General features: G+C 45.3%; 1 protein-coding gene across 1 annotated transcript; it reads left to right on the top strand.

Moving 5' to 3' along the window:
* Positions 1 to 27: 27 nt before the first annotated feature.
* Positions 28 to 19886, top strand: zgc:113274 (uncharacterized protein LOC552925 homolog). The gene is made up of 4 exons (XM_052116442.1): positions 28 to 90; positions 16997 to 17382; positions 17454 to 17539; positions 17673 to 19886. The coding sequence occupies exons 2-4, from the start codon at positions 17007 to 17009 to the stop codon at positions 17829 to 17831; spliced, it is 621 nt and encodes a 206-aa protein (XP_051972402.1). The 5' UTR covers positions 28 to 90; positions 16997 to 17006; the 3' UTR covers positions 17832 to 19886.
* Positions 19887 to 21961: the final 2075 nt, after the last annotated feature.

Below are 21961 nucleotides of genomic sequence, written 5' to 3'. Positions count from 1 at the left end.
GTAAACCCCGCCCACCACCATGACGACTTCTGGCAACAACTCCTTCCCTGTCAGGCGACGAATTCCGGCGGAAAAGCTGCTCTATATTGTGTAAGTTTTTAGTTGCTACGGCGTTTGTGTGTCTGTGTTTGTGCTGTACAAATGACAATTAATGATGCTAAGAGCAGCTTCAAAATGTTTATTTGCGGTTTTAAATAAAATTTGTATATGTACGTTCGATTTACGTTATGAAATCTTTTTTTATTTACATGTGGACATATTCACTCCCTTACAAAAAACAAAACATGGTACAGTGGTGGTATCAGATGGTAATGCCATCTGAGAATAGTATGGTAAATTGTTAACGGAATCATTACCATATTCATATCCCATAGTAATTACATGGTACATAAGGTTACCTAATGGTAATAACATGGTATTCTATGATAAATCTCCAAAAACATGGTATTACCGGTGCATGATCAAAGAGTGTGGTGCCATTTGTTTAAGATTTAGATTTAATTTGAAATATTTACTAAGCAATTCATATTATTCCATAAATATGCCAACCTCACATTCACTAACATTAATTGACAATGTTATGGCAGATGGCAAGTAAGTGGTACATAAGTGGCCGGACAAGATTAATTCTACATCCTGTCGAATAAGAGAAGTCTTCTATATAGGATGCATAACAGGCTTAGAAAGTCACACCCTTCAGTGTGCTGTTGGAATGTGAAGCTTTAGTGGAACGCATGTCTTTGTTTCTAGTGATTTAAAAGCATTTGTGGCATTGCATAATGGTTATTTGTAGCTCAGAAAGTTTCTCATAGAATATTTCAGATTAGGTTTTTGTCATTGAATAATGAAAGATAAGCCTTTAACTGTTAAGTTTAAAAAGTACAGACTTTATGATGAAACAACCCACACAGTATGTTAATATTTTACACTGTTTTTGCTATTGCTATTATATTTAAAATGGTGTGGTTTATGGATGAGGGGTGCTATTACAACCCCACTTCCGCAAAAGTTGGGACAGTATGGGGAACACTAATAAAAAAGTGATTTGTAAATTCAATTCACCATGTGTTATATTAAAAGCACTTATGGCTGGGCGATATGGCAAAAAATATCACAATATTCTTTTTCATATCATTCGATATCGATATTTATCACGATATTCAATCACATTTGCACATTGTACATTGTTTTGAATTTCCAAAAAAAGAGAAAACAAAATCCTAAACAATCTAAATAGTCTTTACAAAACTACGTTAGGGGCCCAGACACAGCCAATGCAATGGTCTGAGGGATCTTCTATGAAAATGTTACAATAGTTTATAGAGTTTATGAATTGAGTGCAGTTGGATATGAATGTTATAAGATGATCTGTTCATTTTGAATTATTATGAAGGTATATATACTCACCTAAAGGATTATTAGGAACACCATACTAATACTGTGTTTGACCCCCTTTCGCCTTCAGAACTGCCTTAATTCTACGTGGCATTGATTCAACAAGGTGCTGAAAGCATTCTTTAGAAATGTTGGCCCATATTGATAGGATAGCATCTTGCAGTTGATGGAGATTTGTGGGATGCACATCCAGGGCACGAAGCTCCCGTTCCACCACATCCCAAAGATGCTCTATTGGGTCGAGATCTGGTGACTGTGGGGGCCATTTTAGTACAGTGAACTCATTGTCATGTTCAAGAAACCAATTTGAAATGATTCGAGCTTTGTGACATGGTGCATTATCCTGCTGGAAGTAGCCATCAGAGGATGGGTACATGGTGGCCATAAAGGGATGGACATGGTCAGAAACAATGCTCAGGTAGGCCGTGGCATTTAAACGATGCCCAATTGGCACTAAGGGGCCTAAAGTGTGCCAAGAAAACATCCCCACACCATTACACCACCACCACCAGCCTGCACAGTGGTAACAAGGCATGATGGATCCATGTTCTCATTCTGTTTACGCCAAATTCTGACTCTACCATCTGAATGTCTCAACAGAAATCGAGACTCATCAGACCAGGCAACATTTTTCCAGTCTTCAACTGTCCAATTTTGGTGAGCTCTTGCAAATTGTAGCCTCTTTTTCCTATTTGTAGTGGAGATGAGTGGTATCCGGTGGGGTCTTCTGCTGTTGTAGCCCATCCGCCTCAAGGTTGTGCGTGTTGTGGCTTCACAAATGCTTTGCTGCATACCTCGGTTGTAACGAGTGGTTATTTCAGGCAAAGTTGCTCTTCTATCAGCTTGAATCAGTCGGCCCATTCTCCTCTGACCTCTAGCATCAACAAGGCATTTTCAGCCCACAGGACTGCCGCATACTGGATGTTTTTTCCTTTTCACACCATTCTTTGTAAACCCTAGAAATGGTTGTGCGTGAAAATCCCAGTAACTGAGCAGATTGTGAAATACTCAGACCGGCCCGTCTGGCACCAACAACCATGCCACGCTCAAAATTGCTTAAATCACCTTTCTTTCCCATTCTGACATTCAGTTTGGAGTTCAGGAGATTGTCTTGACCAGGACCACACCCCTAAATGCATTGAATCAACCGCCATGTGATTGGTTGATTAGATAGATGATTGCATTAATGAGAAATTGAACAGGTGTTCCTAATAATCCTTTAGGCTGAGTGTGTGATATATATATATATATATATATATATATATATATATATATATATATATATATATATATATATATATATATATATATTTGTATATTTTTTTACATTTAAATTATTTTCATATTTCTTTACATACAGATAGCCAAGTATGTAAAAGTCTGAATGGACCATTTTTCTATTTTCATTAAAGTGTGAAAGACTAGGCTTCAAACTAGTAATTGTTTTGTCTTTCATCCTTGTCAGAGATGATGAAATCTGAATAATTTCACAAAATTAGAACAGAAATCTATTTGTTTATTAATAAAGGCTTGGAACATGCTGATTAATAAAACTAAATTTAGAAAGAAAAAACGTTATGGTCTAAAGGCGCTCTGGAAACACGCACCTCATGTTTACTCACATGTGGAGAAAAGAGGAAGCTGGTGTGGACCGGTACAGGGCATCAGTGAAGTGTGTTTCAGTGCTAGAGAATAATATTCAAGAATACAGCGCTGAAAGATCAGATATGATGTATCCGGCACCATTTTTTTGTCGCGTTGCTCACTAGAGACGATGAGAAAAAATTCACACAAACAAATTGTTTGTCTTTGAAATCTTCAATCAAAATCTGAAAATTAGCTTTGCCTTTGGAATGACATCTCTGATGACGTCAGTTTGATGGCTTGGGCAGAACATAAGTTAACCACACCACTCCAACCACCAGTCTGCTTTGAGCTTTGACAGTGAATAATAAAAGAGGAATAACAAACAGAGATGGCGAGGAGGTGCGTTTTAGGTTGTGGCTCTCCCAAAAAACTATTCCAATTCCCCTAAATACCCTGGTTGCGGGCCCGATGGTTTGATTTTTTGCATTTCGAAGAAGGAGGGATATCAGAGAGGTCGCGGTTGTGTTCGAAGCATTTCAACCGCAAATGCTTTAAAAATTGAACAAAACATGAAATGGTGTTTGTGAAATATCTGTCCTTAACAGATACGCCTGTCCCATCAGTGTACACCATTGGAAACTCACAAAATTTGATGGTAAGTGAAACTAGCTAGCAAGCTTGTCAGAAGCGGTTTTCGTCGCTAGATGTGTGTAAAACAGTTAAACGATGGGCAAGGAGGAGGCGAGAACCGGCTTGTCAACATAAATAATAATTTAATGAAAACTCAAACCAAAACCATAAACAAACACACGTGCGGACATGCCCGTAATTCTCTCTGTCTCGAACAATCGTCACCGGCTGCCTTTATCCCTCGCGCGACTCATCAGACCGATTGGGGACCGGGCACGTGATATTCCGACCCGGCCCCGCCCCCCTCCGCTCCACACTCCTCCCGGCTTTATCTCAGGCCGGGGTGCCACCGGCATGACGTACACCCCCCCTATCCCTGGGGCGGGGTGTATCTCGCGTCCCACGTGGTCATCCCCACCTTCCTCACCCTGGGAGGAGACAGGAGGGGAAAAACAACAACAAAATAGGCGAGGGAAAAGGCCAACACGGTGCGAAAGGGAGAGAGAGAGGAGAGAGAGAAAAAGCTCACTCACCGGTTCTCTGATGTACCGTCGCGTGGTCCTCGAACACTCCTCCACACTCAGGCGGATGACAGCCGATCCACCCCCGGGCGAACCGGAGTGAAACTGTCGACCCCCAGCGGGTAGAACGCGCCTCCGCTTTTCTGGCGGCAAATGGGGACACTCCTCCGCCCCTGGCAGCGGCTCTACCGCTCCGGGCGGTCAGAGAGTTTCTTCCCTCCTCCCCTCACGGACGGCGGTCTTCCCTCGACCCCTCCACGTCTCTGGGGATGGCAGGGCACTCCTCCGCCCCCGGCAGCGGCTCCCTCGCTCCAGGCGGTCGGGGTATCCAGTCCCCACTTGCCCCGCGGACGACGGCCGTACCCCGCATCCGGGCGGTCGGGCTACTCCGTCACCCGGCAGATGGCAGCAGCGCTCCCCTGGGTGGACGGCAGTGTCGAGGACTCTGCGACGGCCATCCCTCCTCCCTCCCGGGTTTTGGCACCAATGTAAAACAGTTAAACGATGGGCAAGGAGGAGGCGAGAACCGGCTTGTCAACATAAATAATAATTTAATGAAAACTCAAACCAAAACCATAAACAAACACACATGCGGACATGCCCGTAATTCTCTCTCTCTCGAACAATCGTCACCAGCCGCCTTTATCCCTCGCGTGCCTCATCAGGCCGATTGGGGACCGGGCGCACGATATTCAGACCCGGCCCCGCCCCCCTCCGCTCCACAATGTGTTATCTGCCAGCTATATATTTAGACATAGTTTTAGGATACTGTTCTAAGCAATGCACCCTATTTAAAACATTTCCAAAACAAAGTACTTAAACACTGGTTAATTTAATGAAAGTTGCAGCAGTAATAGCAAATAACAATTAGTTTTGAAAAATGTGCATTACCACTGGGAGACATCGAGATGCTCTCAAGGGTGAACTTGCTCCTGAGCCTCCATGTCCTGGTTACCATTAGTACCATCAGGCCTGATTCCCACAATAAAATGATCCTCTGTGTGCTCCTGCTCCTCGTCCTCCTCCGCCTACTGCAAACCCCATCAAAAGTGATTGCTGGCAATGTGTCAGTGTTACGAATGAGGCAACGAAGGCAGACGAGGGGGTGCGGATCCAAAAGCAGTTCTCTTTATTGACATGAAAGGAAACAAACAGACATGAACAAACAAAACTACCACGATGGGCAAAATGAAAACAAAACATGAAAACACTGGAGCTGGGAACACGGGAACACAGGCATGGGAGCGAACATCAACAACATTCAGCGACAGACAAGGAGAAAACAAGAAGTAGGGCTTAAATACACAGGGAGTGATGACTAAATAGGACACAGGTGAGAACAATGAACAAAATGGCAGTGATGATGACAGGTGGATACTGGGAAGTGTAGTTCTTTAACAAAATGGCAGTGATGATGACAGGTGGATACTGGGAAGTGTAGTTCTTTAACAAAATGGCAGTGATGATGACACAGGGCAGACAACAGAGGAACGTGACATAGCCCCCCCTCAAAGGAGCGGCTTCCAGACGCTCCTCAGAAAAAAGAAAAAAGGGAATACTCCAAAAAAACAAAAAATCATCCAAGGAGAGAGGGGGGCAAACAGACAGACCAAGGGAGCACAAGGGGCAAACCGACAGATCAAGGGAGCACAAGGGGCAAACCGACAGATCAAGGAGGCACAGGGGGCAGACAGGCAGTCCAAGGGGGCACAGAGGGCAGGCAGGAAGTCCAAGGGGGCACAAAGGGCAGGTAGGAAGTCCAAGGGGGCAAAATGGGCAGGCAGGAAGTCCAAGGGGGCACAGAGGGCAGGCAGGAAGTCCAAGGGGGCACAGAGAGCAGGCAGGAAGTCATAGGGGGCACAAAGGGCAAGGACAGGTTCAGGTGGTCTGGGAGCTGGCCACAGGGCAAGGATAGGTTCAGGAGGCCTGGGAGCTGGCCACAGGGGGCAAGGATAGGTTTGGGGAACCTGGGGGGAGGCCACTGGACAGGGACTGGGTCAGGGGGCCTGGGAAGAGACCACAAGACAGGGACCGGGTCAGGGGGTCTGGGAGGAGGCCACAGGACTGGAACAGGGTCAGGAGGCCCTGGAGGAGGCCACAGGACGGGAACAGGGTCAGGAGGCCAGGGAGGAGGCCACAGGACAGGGACTGGGTCAGGGGGCCCGGGAGGAGGCCACAGGACAGGGGCCAGGTCAGGAGGCCTGGGAGGAGGCCACAGGACAGGGACTTGGTCAGGGGGCCCGGGAAGAGGCCACTGGACAGGGGCCGGGTCAGGAGGCCTGGAAGGAGGCCACAGGTCAGGAACAGGGTCAGGAGGCCTGGGAGGAGGAACAGGGTCAGGGGCCCTGGGAGGAGGCCACAGGACAGGGGCCGGGTCAGAAGGCCTGGGAGGAGGCCACAGGACAGGGGCCGGGTCAGGAGGCCTGGGAGGAGGCCACAAGATAGGGGCCGGGTCAGGAGGCCTGGGAGGAGGCCACAGGTCAGGAACAGGGTCAGGGGCCCTGGGAGGAGGCCCTAGCGGCAGAGACCTGGAAGGCTCTGGCGGCGGGGCCGATGGAGGTGGCGCCATAGGAGGTTCTAGAGGCGGAGCCCTGGGAGGCTCGAGAGACTTGAGGAGCGGAGTCCTAGAAAGCCCGGGAGGTGGAGCCGTAGGAGGCTCGGGAGGCTCCGGGAGCAGAGCCATAGGAGGCTCGGGAGGTGGGGCCGAAGGAGGCTCGGGAGGCGGAGCCGTAGGAGGATCAGGAGGCGGAGCCGTAGGAGGCTCGAGAGGTGGAGCCCTAGAAAGCTCTGGAGTCTCTGGGAGCAGAGCCATAGGAGGCTCGGGAAATGGAGCCGTAGGAGGCTCTGGAGGCGGGGCCGTAGGAGGCTCGGGAGGCTCTGGGAGCAAAGCCATAGGAGGCTCGGGAGGCGGGGCCGAGGGAGACTCGGGAGGCGGAGCCGTAGGAGGCTCAGGAGGCGGAGCCGTAGGATGCTCGAGAGGTGGAGCCCTAGAAAGCTCTGGAGTCTCTGGGAGCCAAGCCGTAGGAGGCTCGAGAGGCGGAGCCCCAGAAAGCTCAGAAGTCTCTGGGAGCAGAGCCGTAGGAGGCTCGGGAGGCGGAGCCGTAGGAGGCTCAGGAGGCGGAGCCCTAGAAAGCTCTGGAGTCTCTGGGAGCAGAGCCGTAGGAGGCTCGGGAGGTGGAGCTCTGGGAAGCTCGGAGGGCGGAGCTCTGGAAAGCTCGGGAAGCTCGAAGGCAGAGTTCTGGGAAACTCGGAAGGCGGAGCTCTGGAAAGCTTGGAAGGCGGAGCTCGGGAAAGCCCGGAAGGCGGAGCTCGGGAAAGCTCGGAAGGCAGAGTTCAGGGAAACTGGGAAGGCGGAGCTCTGGAAAGCCCGGAAGGCGGAGCTCTGGAAGGCTCGGAGGGTGGAGCTCTGGAAGGCTCGGGAAGCTCGGGAGGCAGAGCCCTGGAAAGCTCGGAGGGCGGAGCTCTGGAAAGCTCGGGAAGCTCGGAAGGCAGAGCTCTGGAAAGCTCAGGAGGCGGAGCTCTGGAAAGCTCGGAAGGCGGAGCTTTGGAAAGCTCGGAAGGCGGAGCTCTGGAAAGCTCAGAAGGCGGAGCTCTGGAAAACTTGAAAGGCGGAGCTCTGGAAAACTCGGAAGGCGGAGCTCTGGAAAGCTCGGAAGGCGGAGCTCTGGAAAGCTCGGAAGGCAAAGCTCTGGAAAGCTCGGAAGGCAAAGCTCTGGAAAGCTCGGAAGGCGGAGCTCTGGAAAGCTCAGGAAGCTCAGAAGGCAGAGCTCTGGAAAGCTCAGGAAGCTCGGAAGGCAGAGCTCTGGAAAGCTCAGAAGGAGGAGCCCTGGGAGGCTCGAGGGGTGCTGGCTCTTGGACGGTCATGGCTACTGGTGCTGGCTCTTGGACGGTCATGGCTACTGGCGCTGGCTCTTGGACGATCATGGCTACTGGCACTGGGACGGACAAGACCACAGGCGCTGGCTCAGGGACGGTCGAGGCTACAGGCGCTGGCTCACTGACGTCGGAGGCTACAGGCGTTGGCTCACTAGCGTCGGAGGCTACTGACGCTGGCTCGCTGACGTCTGAGGCGACAGGCGCAGGCTCACTGACGTCGGAGGCTACAGGCACTGGCTCACTGACATCGGAGGCTACAGGCGCTGGCTCACTGACATCGGGGGCTAACGGCTCGCTGACCGTGGCAGGCGTGGCCTCTGGCTCGCTGGCCGTGGCAGGCGTGGCCTCTGGTTCGCTGACCGGGGCAGGCGTGAACTGGGGAGCGGAAGCCTTTCTTCTCCTCCTCCTCCTGCGGGCGGACGAAGCTGGCAGCATTGGCTCCTTGACCACGGCAGGCATGAAGGTTGGCTCGCTGGCAGACGTGAAGGGACGAACCACGGGCGAATGGAGAGTTACCACTGTGGGAGGAGCTACGGGGTTCTCCTCGACGATGTCCACAGTGAACGAGGAACCGTAGGCCAGTAGAGTGTCCTCCACGAACGCGTGGAGCATCCAGCCGCTGCTGCGGTGGCAACCGCTCCTTGATCGCACTGTTCAGGTTCGCCCGAAAAAACACGACCAAGGAGGAGTCAGGGAAGTCAGAGACACTCGCCAGCTTGAAGAAGTCACCGACATGATCCTCCACTGGTCAGTCCACTTGCCGCAGGCAGCGCAGGCGATAGTTGGCTTGCTGAACCGCTGGATCCATTGTGGGTCTGTCGTTCTGTTACGAATGAGGCAACGAAGGCAGACGAGGGGGTGCGGATCCAAAAGCAGTTCTCTTTATTGACACGAAAGGAAACAAACAAAACTACCAGGATGGGCAAAATTAAAACAAAACACGAAAACACTGGAGCTGGGAACACGGGAATATAGGCATGGGAGCGAACATCAACAACATTCAACGACTGACAAGGAGAAAACAAGAAGTAGGGCTTAAATACACAGGGAATGATGACTAAATAGGACACAGGTGAGAACAATGAACAAAATGGCAGTGATGATGACAGGTGGATACTGGGAAGTGTAGTTCTTTAACAAAGTGGCAGTGATGATGACAGGTGGATACTGGGAAGTGTAGTTCTTTAACAAAGTGGCAGTGATGATGACACAGGGCAGACGACAGAGGAAGTAGTAATCCACAACTGATTGTAAACTTGCATTCAGATCTGCCTCCATTTCTTTATGGAACGCCTATTTTGCTAGATCCAATCAATTCCCAGTGGATAAAATCAAGCCCTGCCTTCTTTTTATTCCTCAATCAGTATTCCGTTTCACTCGGCAATAGGTCACGATAAGTTTTTTTTTTTTTTTTTTTACATCTGTTTGACAATAATAATGACGTTTGTTCAATGGTCACAATTAAACCAGTTTGAAGAAATAATACTGGATAGTGGAGAATGTATTGAATTTAAATGAGTATAATAAAAATAGTCTTAAATTAAATATTAAAGTGAAGAGTATATAATTGCTCTTAACTTTACGTTGAAGGAATCTATAGAATGAAAATGAGTATCATGAAATCAGCAGACAAGTTACTTCACAGTAGCCTAATAAAACAGGATGAGCACAAGGGGACAGAGGGTTTTTCTTGAAGCTATGAACGGAACACTCCATTGGTTTTTGCATGCTTTGTTCCCATACGCTATGAGACAAATTTGAATGTGGATTTGCTAATTAGATTGTAGAGTTGTGCATAGCGCAAGATTTTAAATTTGAATAACGTAATCAAGTATTCACCGTAATGTAATTTCAAACCCATATGGTTATCTTTCTTATGTGGAACACAAGAGAGTATCCAGGTCTGGCTTTTCAGTAAACTAGTGAATGACTGACTTTAAGCTTAATCCTCCTGTTGGTTGGGTCATTTAATAGTAAAAAACAGGGAAAACAAATAATCTTAATATTGTATTTGGTTAAAATGCCTTTGGATTCTCCACAACAATGAATAAATAAAAATAATGTACTATACAGTTGAAGTCAGAAGTTTACATACACTTAGGTTGAAGTCAGTAAAACAAATTTTTTAACCACTCCACAGATTTAATATTAGCAAACTGTAGTTTTGGAAAGTTGTTTTCTTTGTGCATGACACAAGTAATTTTTCCAACAATTGTTAACAGACAGATTGTTTCACATTTAATTGACTATATCACAATTCCAGTGGGTCAGAAGTTTACATACAGTAAGTTAACTGTGCCTTTAAGCAGCTTGGAAATTTCCAGAAAATTATGTCAAGCCTTTAGACAATTAGCCAATTAGATTCTGATAGCCTAATTGGTTAATTGGATCAATTGGAGGTGTAACTGTGGATGTATTTTAAGGCCTACCTTCAAACTCTTTGCTTGACATCATGGGAAAATCAAAAGAAAACAGCCAAGACCTCAGAAAATAAACTGTGGACCTCCACAAGTCTGGTTCATCCTTGGAAGCAATTTCCAAACACCTGAAGGTACCACATTCATCTGTACAAACAATAGTTTGCAAGTATAAACACCATGGGACCATGCAGCCATCATACTGCTTAGGAAGGAGATGCATTCTGTCTCCTAGAGATGAACGTAGTTTGGTGTGAAATGTACAAATCAGTCCCAGAACAACAGCAAAGTACCTTGTGAAGATGCTGGAAAAAACAGATAGACAATTTTCTATATCCACAGTAAAACGAGTCCTTTATCGACATAACCTGAAAGGCTATAGTTTGCAAGTGCACATGGGGACAAAGATCTTACTTTTTGGAGAAATGTCCTCTGGTCTGAAAAATTTAACTGTTTGGCCATAGTGACCATCGTTATATTTGGATGAAAAAGGTTGATTGCTTGCAAGTTGAAGAACACCATCCCAACCTTGAAGCATGGGGGTGGCAGCACTTCACAAAATAGATGACATCATGAGGAAGGAAAATTATGTGGATATATTGAAGCTACATCTCAAGACATCAGCCAGAAAGTTAAAGCTTGTCAGATAAAAAATCCAAGATGGCGGCGCAGTAGCACGCAGCGGCCACTCCGGATCCAAAATGGTGCTATTTTTGTTAAAAAAAAGCCAGACTTTTGCGGCACATGGACATCGGAGCAACCGGTGTTCGTGTCTACCATTGCCAGACACTACTGAAATATAAGACTCATGCAAAAACCAAGCTGCATGATGACCTGCAGGAGGCGCTACACGTACTCTGCTTGCTGCGGAGACCAGGCCTCCAGTCCTCGGCGTCGCCTGATGCCGGTGGCCGGGGGAGAGGACGTCGTAAGCGGTGTGCGAGAAAGCGGAAGTGCGGCAAGAGGGTCCATGCTAGGCTAAAAACAAACCCTAGCCGGCCGGCTCTCCCGTCTATCCTGCTCTCAAATGTTTGCTCCCTGGACAATAAACTGGACTATATCTGACTCCAGCAGGCTACGCAGTGTGAGTTTAGAGACTGCTGCGTCTTTGTTTTCATGGAGACGTGGCTCAGCGACAGAGTTCCGGACGCCACCATTCAACTAGACGGGCTCGCCTCGTTTCGTGCCGACAGAAATACAGCTCTCTGCGGTAAGACTCGCAGTGGTGGCTTGTGTGTTTACCTCAAGAACTCTATGCAAGTCTCTAGCTACTGTTCATCGCTGTTGGAGCTTGTGACTGTTAGATGCAGACCTTTTTATTTACCACGGGAATTCACCACTGTTTGCATAACCGGAGTTTACATTCCCCCCAGCGCTAACGCTAAGGAAGCACTCTGTGTTCTGTATGGGGCTATGAGCGAACTGCAGAACGCTCACCCCAAAGGACTGTTTATTGTCGCCGGAGATTTCAACCATGCAAATCTCAAGACAGTGCTCACTAAATTCCATCAGTATGTGGACTTTGCAACGAGAGGGGCGAACGCGCTTGATCTTGTTTACACAAACATCCCAGGCGCTGCACGGGCGGAGCCCCACCCCCACCTCGGCTACTCAGACCACATCTCTGTTATGTTAATTCCAGCATACAGACCGCTCGTCAGACGCACAAAACCGCTTCAGAAGCAGGTGAAAACCTGGCCAGCAGGAGCCATCTCAGCTCTTCAGGACTGTTTTGAGTGTACTGACTGGCACATGTTCAGGGAGGCTGCAACATATGGCGATTCTACCAACTTGGAGGAATACACAGCATCAGTGACCAGCTACATCAGCAAGTGCATTGATGATGTCACTTTCTCCAAGACCATCACCACACGCTCCAACCATAAGCCATGGATGACTGCGGAGGTATGCGCGCTGCTGAGGACCCGAGACTCCACCTTCAGAGCAGGCGATAAGGCAGCTCTAAGAACAGCTAGGGCCAAACTGTCCCAGGCAATCAGGGAGACAAAGCATGCACACGCCCAAAGAAACCACAGTCACTTCCAGGACAGCAGTGACTGGTGCATGTGGTAGGGCATCCAGGTCATCACCAACTACAGGACAACATCAGTTGCCTGTGACAAAGATGCCTCCCTTCCAGATGCGCTGAACGACTTCTACGCTCGGTTTGAAGTGCAGAACGACGTGGTGGCGAGGAAGACCACCCCTCCTCCCAACGACCAGGTGCTCTGTCTTACCACGGCGGATGTGAGGAAAACTCTACATAGAGTCAACCCACAGAAGGCTGCTGGACCAGACAACATTCCTGGCAGAGTGCTCAGTGGATGTGCAGACCAGCAAGCAGATGTTCTTACCGACATCTTCAACATCTCTCTGAGCAGCGCCGTCATTCCAACGTGCTTCAAGGCCACCACCATCATCCCCATGCCAAAGAAATCTTCAGTGTCCTGCCTCAACAACTACCGTCCCGTCGCACTTACACCAATCATCATGATTTTTCGAGAGGCTCGTCATGAGGCACATTAAGACCCAGCTGCCCTCCTCACTAGACCCACTGCAGTTTGCGTATCGTCCAAACCGTTCAATGGATGATGCCATCGCCACAACCCTCCATCTGGCCCTCACCCACCTAGACAAAAAGGACTCATACGTTCGAATGCTGTTCATAGACTTCAACTCAGCATTCAGCAAAATAATTCCTCAGCACCTGATTGGAAAGCTGAACCTGCTGGGCCTGGACACCTCCCTCTGCAACTGGATCCTGGACTTCCTAACTGGGAGACCTCAGTCAGTCCGGATCGGGAACAGCATCTCCACCACCACCACGCTGAGCACTGGGGCCCCCCAGGGCTGTGTGCTCAGTCCACTGCTGTTCACTCTGCTGACTCACGACTGTGCAGCAATGCACAGCTCGAACCACATCGCCAGACACGACCGTGGTGGGTCTCATCAGCAAGAACGACGAGTCGGCATACAGAGAGGAGGTGCAGCGGCTAACGGACTGATGTAGAGCCAACAACCTGTCCCTGAATGTCGACAAAACAAAAGAGATGGTTGTTGACTTTAGGAGAGCACAAGGTGAACACTCTCCTCTGAACATTGAAAGCTCCTCTGTGAAGATCGTCAAGAGCACCAAATTCCTCACCTGGTCCCTCAACACCAGCTCTATCACCAAGAAAGCCCAGCAGCGTCTCTACTTTCTTCGAAGGCTGAGGAAAGCACATCTCCCACCCCCCATCCTCACTACATTCTATAGAGGGACTATTGAGAGCATCTTGAGCAGCTGCATCACTGCCTGGTTGGGATTTGCACCGTTTCGGACCGCAAAGCCCTGCAGATGATAGTGAGGACAGCTGAGAAGATCATCGGGGTCTCTCTTCCCTCCATCAAAGACATTTACAAAAAACACTGTATCCACAAAGCAACCAGCATTGTGGACAACCCCACACACCCCTCATATAACTCTTTACCCTCCTGCCATCTGGCAAGAGGTACCGAAGCATTCAGGCCCTCACGTCCAGACTGTGTAACAGCTTCTTCCCCCAAGTCATCAGACTCCTCAATACTCAGAGACTGGACTGACACACACACACACACACGTGTCCTGAGTTGCACTTTAATTACTGTCACTTTATAACTGTCTGCTACCTCAATAACTGCTATGTGCATAGAACACTATCTCATAGTATGTTATGTTTATGTTTTTAGAAACTATCCTCTTTTTGCACTACTGTGTACTAGTCGGCGCTGCACTGCCTAATTGTCCTGTTCATTGTTAGAACTTTCTTGTACTGTCCCATACTTTTTGCACATGTTTGCACGTGCACTTTATATAGGTATATAGGTGTATATATATATAGGTATTTTATATTGGTATTTTATTTAGTTGTGTAGTTTCATGTGGTCCTGTGTTTGTCCCATGTTGTTTTTATGTAGCACCATGGTCCTGGAGGAACATTGTCTCGTTTCGCTGTGTACTGTACTAACTGTATATGGTTGAAACGACAATAAAATCCACTTGACTTTGACTTAACTTGACCAATGGGTCTTCCAAATAGACAATGACCCCCAAGCATACCTCCAAATTTGTGGCAAAATGGCTTAAGGACAAAAAAGCCAAAGTATTGGAGTGGCTATTCAAGTCCTGACCTCAACCCAATAGAAAATTTGTGGGTAGAACTGAAAAAGCATGTGCGAGCAAGGGGGCTTTCTGTTGGCAGGAAATTTACTGTGCAGATTTACACTATGTATGTAAGATTAGCTGATATTCATGGGCACGTCTGTGCTATTGCAAAAAGTTGCCACTATCGCTGTCCATTTCTCTTGATCTCACCATCCTTTCGGTATCTTTTTTATTCAACACTGCAGTATCAAATGCTTTGACATTAGAGTGAATGTAAAATTCCTGGATTTGGTTTGCCCAGAAGATAATGGTGTGTGGATTAGGCTACAGGGGTAGTAAGTCAGTTCAGTGGAAGAAAGGGAGATTTCTTTTTTACCCGTATGCAATGCAGGAGCCAAGGAAGACATATTGAAATTAAAAAATTAATATTGAAGTATCTTTGTTAGTTTGTTGTGTTTGTTTGTTGTCCTTGTGTATTCTGAACCATTTTTATGTTTTTCTTATGTTTTTCTTTCTTTGTTGCAACTGTCGCATGACAGCGGACATCTATATAGCATTACCTGTGGAAGTGACATGAAGACATGTATTTTTGTTTGATTTTCAAGTCATATAACATCTTGCCTTAGGGTTTAAAAACATCTCTAGGAAAACAGCTTTCCTCTTCCTGTTATGCAAAATAAATTATCTGGGTATTTTATTATGTTATTATACACACATTTTCGCCAACCACAATGCAGACAAAAAATATTTTGTCCTGACCAGTATCTGCATGATTTTATGCACTGCACTGCTGCCACACAATTGGCCGTTTAGATAATTGCATGAATAATTTTTGGTGCTCTAGAAGTTCCTCAGAATGGTGCCAAAAACATCCAGTGAGTGACAGTTCTGCAGATGGAAATGCCTTGTTGATGAGAGAGGTATACAGAGAAGGGTCAGACTGGTTCAAACTGACAAACCCTAATGCTAACCTAAAGTGTTGTAAAACTAAAAAATATATTTAATCTAAAAATATACACTGGCAGCCAAAATTTTTGAATAATGTACAGATTTCGGTCTTATGGAAAGAAATTGGTACTTTTATTCACCAAAGTTGCATTCAACTGAACACAACATATAGTCAGGACAATAATAACGTGAACAATTACTATTACAATTTGAAAACAAATTTCAGAACTTCTTAAACTACTTCAAAGTGTTCTCATCAAAAAACATCCTCCATGTGCAGCAATGACAGCTTTGCAGATCTTTAGCATTCTAGCTGTTAGTTTGTCCAGATACTCAGATTGCTTCCTGTAGCACTTGCCATAGATGTGACTGTCTTGTCAGGCACTTTTCACGCACCTTACAGTCTAGCTGATCCCACAAAAGCTCAATGGGGTGAAGATCCATAACACTCTTCCAATTATCTGTTGTCCATTTCTTTGTCCAATCTAAACTTTTATTTTTGTTTTTCTGTTCCAAACGTGGCTTTTTCTTTGCAATTCTTCCCATAAGGCCTGCACCTCCAAGTCTTCTCTGTACTGTTGTACATGAAACTGGTGTTGAGCATGTAGAATTCAATGAAGCTGTCAGTTAAGGACATCATCTATTTCTCAAACTAGAGACTCTGTTGTACTTATCCTCTTGTTTAGTTGTACATCTGGCCTTCCACATCTTATTCTGTCCTTGTTAGAGCCAGTTGTACTTTGTCTTTGAAGACTGTAGTGTACACATTTGTATGAAATCTCCAGTTTTTTTGGCAATTTCAAGCATTTCATTCCTCAAAACAATGAATGACTGACGACTTTCTAGAGAAAGATGTTTCTATTTTGTAATTTTTTTACCTAATATTGACCTTAAAATATGTCAGTCTATTGCATACTTTGGCAACACAAAAACAAACACAAAGACAATGTTAAGCTTCATTTATGGACCAAATAGCTTTCAGCAGTGTTTGATATAATGCCAAGTGATTTTCTAGAACCAAATTAGCAATTTAGCATGATTACTCAAGGATAAGGTGTAGGGGTGTTGGCTTCTGGAAATGAGGCCTGTCTAGATTTGCTCAGAAATGACTTTTTTCAAATAGTGATGGTGCTGTTTTTTACATCAGTAATGTCCTGACTATACTTTGTGATTAGTTTAATGCTACTTTAGTGAATTAAAGTTCCATTTTCCTTCCAAAACAGAAAAATCTGTACATTATTCCAAACTTTTGGCCACCAGTATATATATTTTTCACACTTTACCAACTTATAAAACCATGATAATTGTTTGTATTTATCACATAAGTTACCAAACAAGTCACTTGTTTCCAAATTGGTAGTTATGGGGTAAGTTGAGCCACTGACTCAACTTACCCCCAAGGTTATTTTAATGTTATTTTAACCTCTGTCATATAAAATACTTTACCTTGTTGCTTTACTTACTATGTAACCATGTGATACCGTTTTTAAATATTGTAGGAAAACTATCATGCCACGAAACTATATTCGAAAAACTGACTGGGGCTCAGCAACTTATGAGGAGCTGGAAAAAGCATTTGTTGAAGTCAAGCGTGGCAAATCCATCAGAACAGTGGCAAAAGAGAGAAACATTGGTAGGTCCACCCTGCAGAGGTACATGAAAAAAGCAAAAGAAAAGAGAGAAAAGACTGTCGGGTACAGAGGAACGGCAGAAGCCAAAAGGATCTTGTCTGAGGAGTTAGAGGAGGAGCTGGCAGAAAACATCAGGATGCTGGCAGAACGCTGCAGCGGCATTACTCCAAAGAAATGCAGAGAAATGGCATTTGAATTGACACAAAGAAAAAACCTTCCTGTTCCCAACAACTGGGGAGAGCAAAGGTTAGCAGGTGGGTTGTTTCTTGCTTCAAGTCAACCAACTGGTTTTTGTGTTGCTAATTAGGATTTTATTATCTTTTAGGTCGAGACTGGTTCAGTAGTTTCGCAGCCCGCCACAATCTCCACTGCTATATACCTGAAGCGACATCTTTGGGAAGTCATGGACAGGTGACAGAACTATTCATTTCACAAAATGAAGTATTTTTTCCCACGGTCATGGAAAACCTATAAAAATCTGGGAATTTGAACATTGATTTGAACAAACTTGGAGATTTATTAAAATATTGGGTTAATTTTCCAGGTCATCAGTTTCAGTCTTGTCAACCAGAATGAAGTCAAGAAACAAATCAAAGAGGAGAATAATGTACCCATCTTGATCCATGACACTTTAGAGGATGAGAATACTGAGATTTGTGATTCAAACCAAGACCTGTTAGATACTGACTTGTTTCTTACTTGATGTTATATGGTGAACAGAAAAATAAATAATAGTTTCACAATTGTTTATGCCAAGTACAAACATTAAAAAATTTTGATTTTTAAAACTGTTTCTTGTTGGTTTTGAGATATTTTTACTGAAAATTATTTGGAATTATGTAAGACATGTTTATTTTTCTTTTGGAGTTTTGTTTTTGTTTTTACTTGAGAAAGTAAATTGTTCAACTTATTTATTCAAGCACTTTTTCAATACAGCTGTGCCATTATTTTGTAATAACTTGTGTACACTCACCGAGCACTTCATTAGGAACACCTGTACACCAACTTATTAATGCGATTATCTAATCAGCCAATCATGTGGCAGGAGTGCAGTGCATAAAATCATGCAAATACAGGTCAGGAGTTTCAGATTATATATTCACATCAACCATCAGAATGGGGAAAAATGTGATCTCAGTGATTTCGACCGTTGCATGATTTTTGGTGCCAGATTTGCTGGTTTGCGTATTTGTGTATCTGCTGATCTCCTGGGATTTTCACTCACAAAAGTCTCTAGAGTTTACTCAGAATGGTGCAAAAAAACAACATCTAGTGAGGGGCAGTTCTGTGGATGGGAATGCCTTGTTGATGAGAGAGATCAACGGAGAATGGACAGACTGATTCAAACTGACAGAAAGTTTAAGGTAACACAATAACTGCACAATTGTAGTGAGCGAAATAGCATATCAGAATGCACATGTCGAACCTTGAGGCGGATGGGCTACAAAAGCAGATGACCATGTCGGGCACTTTAAAGTGCTCAATGAGTGTATATACAATTGCAATATATAAAATACAATTACAAGAGTTTATGTTAGTTCATAGTATATTAAGTAATGTTAACATACTATTTACAACTTTTAATTTTAAAAATGTATTTTGTATTGTGGCAGGGCGGAGGGCGGGCCGGGTCGTGATCCTACACACCCGGTCCCATAGTAGGCTAATTATGCCTCCGTGAGGGATAAAGGCTGACTGCAGGGGATCGGGCGGGAGAGAGAGAGATTGTTAACGGACATGTCCGTCATGTGTGTGTTTGTGTCTTCTTTTAAGTTTATCATTAAACTATTATTTGTATTGAAAAGCCGGTTGTCGCCTCCTCCTTGCCCATCCTTTACACTGGTGTCGAAGCCTGGGAAGGAGGAGGGATATGCAGTAGTAATGTTCTCGTCACTACCGTCCATCCCAACGGAGCAGCCGCGGCCATCTGCCGGGGGACGAGGAGCCCAGCCGCCTGAAAGAGGACGATGGCCGCCGACCGCGAGGGGAGAAGGGGCTCCTAACTGACCGCCTGGAGCGGTCAGGGGCGGAGGAGTTCCCTACCAGCCGCTGAAACGCGGCGGGGTTTAAGACCGCCGACCGCGCGCGGGGAGGGGCTCACTGCCGACCGCCTGGAGTGAGAGAACCGCTGCCAGGGGCGGGGGAGACCCCTTCTGTTCCCCGAGAACACGACGGGGCGTTCCGTCCGCCAGGGGCTCGAGGACTGCCTCTGATCTGCCCAGAGAGGCGTGGCTGTCGTCCGATAGAGGGTGGAGGAGTGGCCGAGGAACAAGCTGCGGCGTATCGGAGAACTGGCGAGTAAGAGTTTTTTTTTTTCTCTCTCTCTGTCACTGTCGCTCTGCGTTGGCCTTTTCCCTCTTTTAAATTTTACAGTTTTTGGGGGGGTGGTACTACACTGTTACAGGAAGTACCCCCCCCCCCATTTTTATTATTTCTGTTTCCCTCCCCTTGTCCCCTCCCTCGTCCAGGTAGATGGGGATGACCTGCCGGCAGACTAGACGTAAAGCACGCCCTCCCCCCCAGGGAAAGAGGGGGCTCCCCAGCCTGAGAGAACGAGGGAGGAATGTGACAGGGCGGAGGGCGGGGCCGGGTCGTGATCCTACACACCCGGTCCCGTATTAGGCTAATTGTGCCTCCGTGAGGGATAAAGGCTGACTGCAGGGGATCGTGCGGGAGAGAGATCGTTAGCGGACATGTCCGTCATGTGTGTGTTTGTGTCTTCTTTTAAGTTTATCATTAAACTATTATTTGTATTGAAAAGCCGGTTCTCGCCTCCTCCTTTCCATTGATCCCTTTACATGTATATGTAAAAATAAACATTAACTAAGATGAATAAGTTCTGAAAAGTACTGTCCATTGTTAGTTCATGTTAACTTATGGAGTTAATTCATGTTAACAAGTACATATGTAAATAACCTGGGGCCAAAAGTTTGGAAAAATGTACAGATTTTGCTTTTATGGAAAGAAATGTATACTTTTATTCACCAAAGTATGATTCAACTGATCACAATGTATAGTCAGGACATTAATAATGTGAAAAATGACTATTACAATTTGAAAAAAATAAATAAACAATTTCAGAACTTCTTAAACTACTTAAAAAAATCCTCCACATGCAGCATGTCCAGCTTTGCAGATCTTTGGCATTGTAGCTGTCAGTTTGTCCAGATACTCAGATTGCTTCCTGTAGCACTTGCCATAGATGTCTTGTCGGGCACGTCTCACGCACCTTACAGTCTAGCTGACCCTACAAAAGCTCAATGAGGTTAAGCTCCATAACACTCTCAGGCCTGCTGAGTCTTCTCTTTACTGTTGTACATGAAACTGGTGTTGAGCAGGTAGAATACAATGAAGCTGTCAGTTGAGGACATGTGAGGCATCTATTTCTCAAACTAGTCTCTGTTGTACTTAACCTCTTGTTTAGTTGCACATCTGACCTTCCACATCTCTTACTGTCCTTGTTAGAGCCAGTTGTCCTTTGCCTTTGAAGACTGTGGTGTGCACATTTGAATGAAATCTCCTTTTTTTTTTTTTTTTTTTTTTTGACATTTTCATGCATTGTATATTCCTCAAAACAATGATTGACTGATGAGTTTCTAAAGAAAGCTGTTTCCTTTTTTGCCATTTTTGACAATATTGATCTTAAGACATGCCAGTCTATTGTATACTGTGGCAACTCAAAATCAAAAACAAGGACAATGTTAAGCTTTATTTAATGAACCAAGTAGCTTTCGACTGTGTTTGATTTAATGGCAAGTGATTTTCTAGCAAATTAGCAATTTAGCATGATTACTCAAGGATAAGGTGTTGGGGTGATGGTTGCTGGAAATGAGGCCAGTCTAGATTTGATCAAAATTACTTTTTTCAAATAGTGATAGTGCTGTTTTTTTATATCAGTAATGTCCTGACTGATATAGTGCTGAACTTGTTATAATGTTACCATACATTATACTCAATTTTACTTTAGTGGGTCTTATTATTTTTCAGTTGCTGTCTTTTAAACTTATTTTGAAATATGGATCTAAAGCATACACATTTGGTTTAAATGTTATGATAAAAATGAGCAATTGTGCTTTAGTGTTAAGCAAATAAAAATATATTTTAATGGAATTCTAATAACATTCATTAAGGTTCAAGTTATGTGTGAGACCATTTTAATATCTTAAAAAACATTGTTAAGATTCATGTATGGGAACTGAATGATTTTAGGCATGCATGAAAAATGTGACACATGTTATACATTATTTCTACAGTGTGTTTTTGCTGGTGTCAAACTGATACTGGATTTATATAAAAAACTTTTTATATTGTTACTATATTGGATAAGTCACATTTCTGAAAAGTGCATGTGTACTTTGTGAGACAACAGAGGGTGAACGCTTCATTCGCATGTCTAATGGGTTATTAGGTAAGACTGATAAAAGAATATGACGGAGGAATAATAGGTTACATTTCACCCATTAATAATATATCTACAGTATTGTGGAATTTGGGAAAATAACCAGACTGGTTGTTATGCTTTGAGCTTTGTGATCAAGTAGTGGAGGTCTGTTGTATTGTTGTATAGTGACCCACAGGCGACGCTGTTTCAATGATTTTGTCCACTAATCGCAAAGTGGGAGTGTTCCGTCTCAGCCGAGTGTTCTTCTCCAACACTGCTGTCATTTACAAGAAGATCAAGGCACAAAGAAGACGGAAAGATCATTTAAAAGAGTAACGCTCTTATGCCACTCTCACTGCTGGATGTGTATTGCTCTTTATTGTGTGTATGTCGGTGGAGCTCAACGGATCTCGAGCGCAGGTGGCGGATCATATACCGCTTTCATCAGTTGA

This window comes from Xyrauchen texanus, chromosome 43 (genome assembly GCF_025860055.1).
Source record: "Xyrauchen texanus isolate HMW12.3.18 chromosome 43, RBS_HiC_50CHRs, whole genome shotgun sequence".
Classification (NCBI taxonomy): domain Eukaryota; kingdom Metazoa; phylum Chordata; class Actinopteri; order Cypriniformes; family Catostomidae; genus Xyrauchen; species Xyrauchen texanus.
Note: the sequence above shows the minus strand (reverse complement) of the source record. Positions and strands in the feature narration are given on the sequence as shown.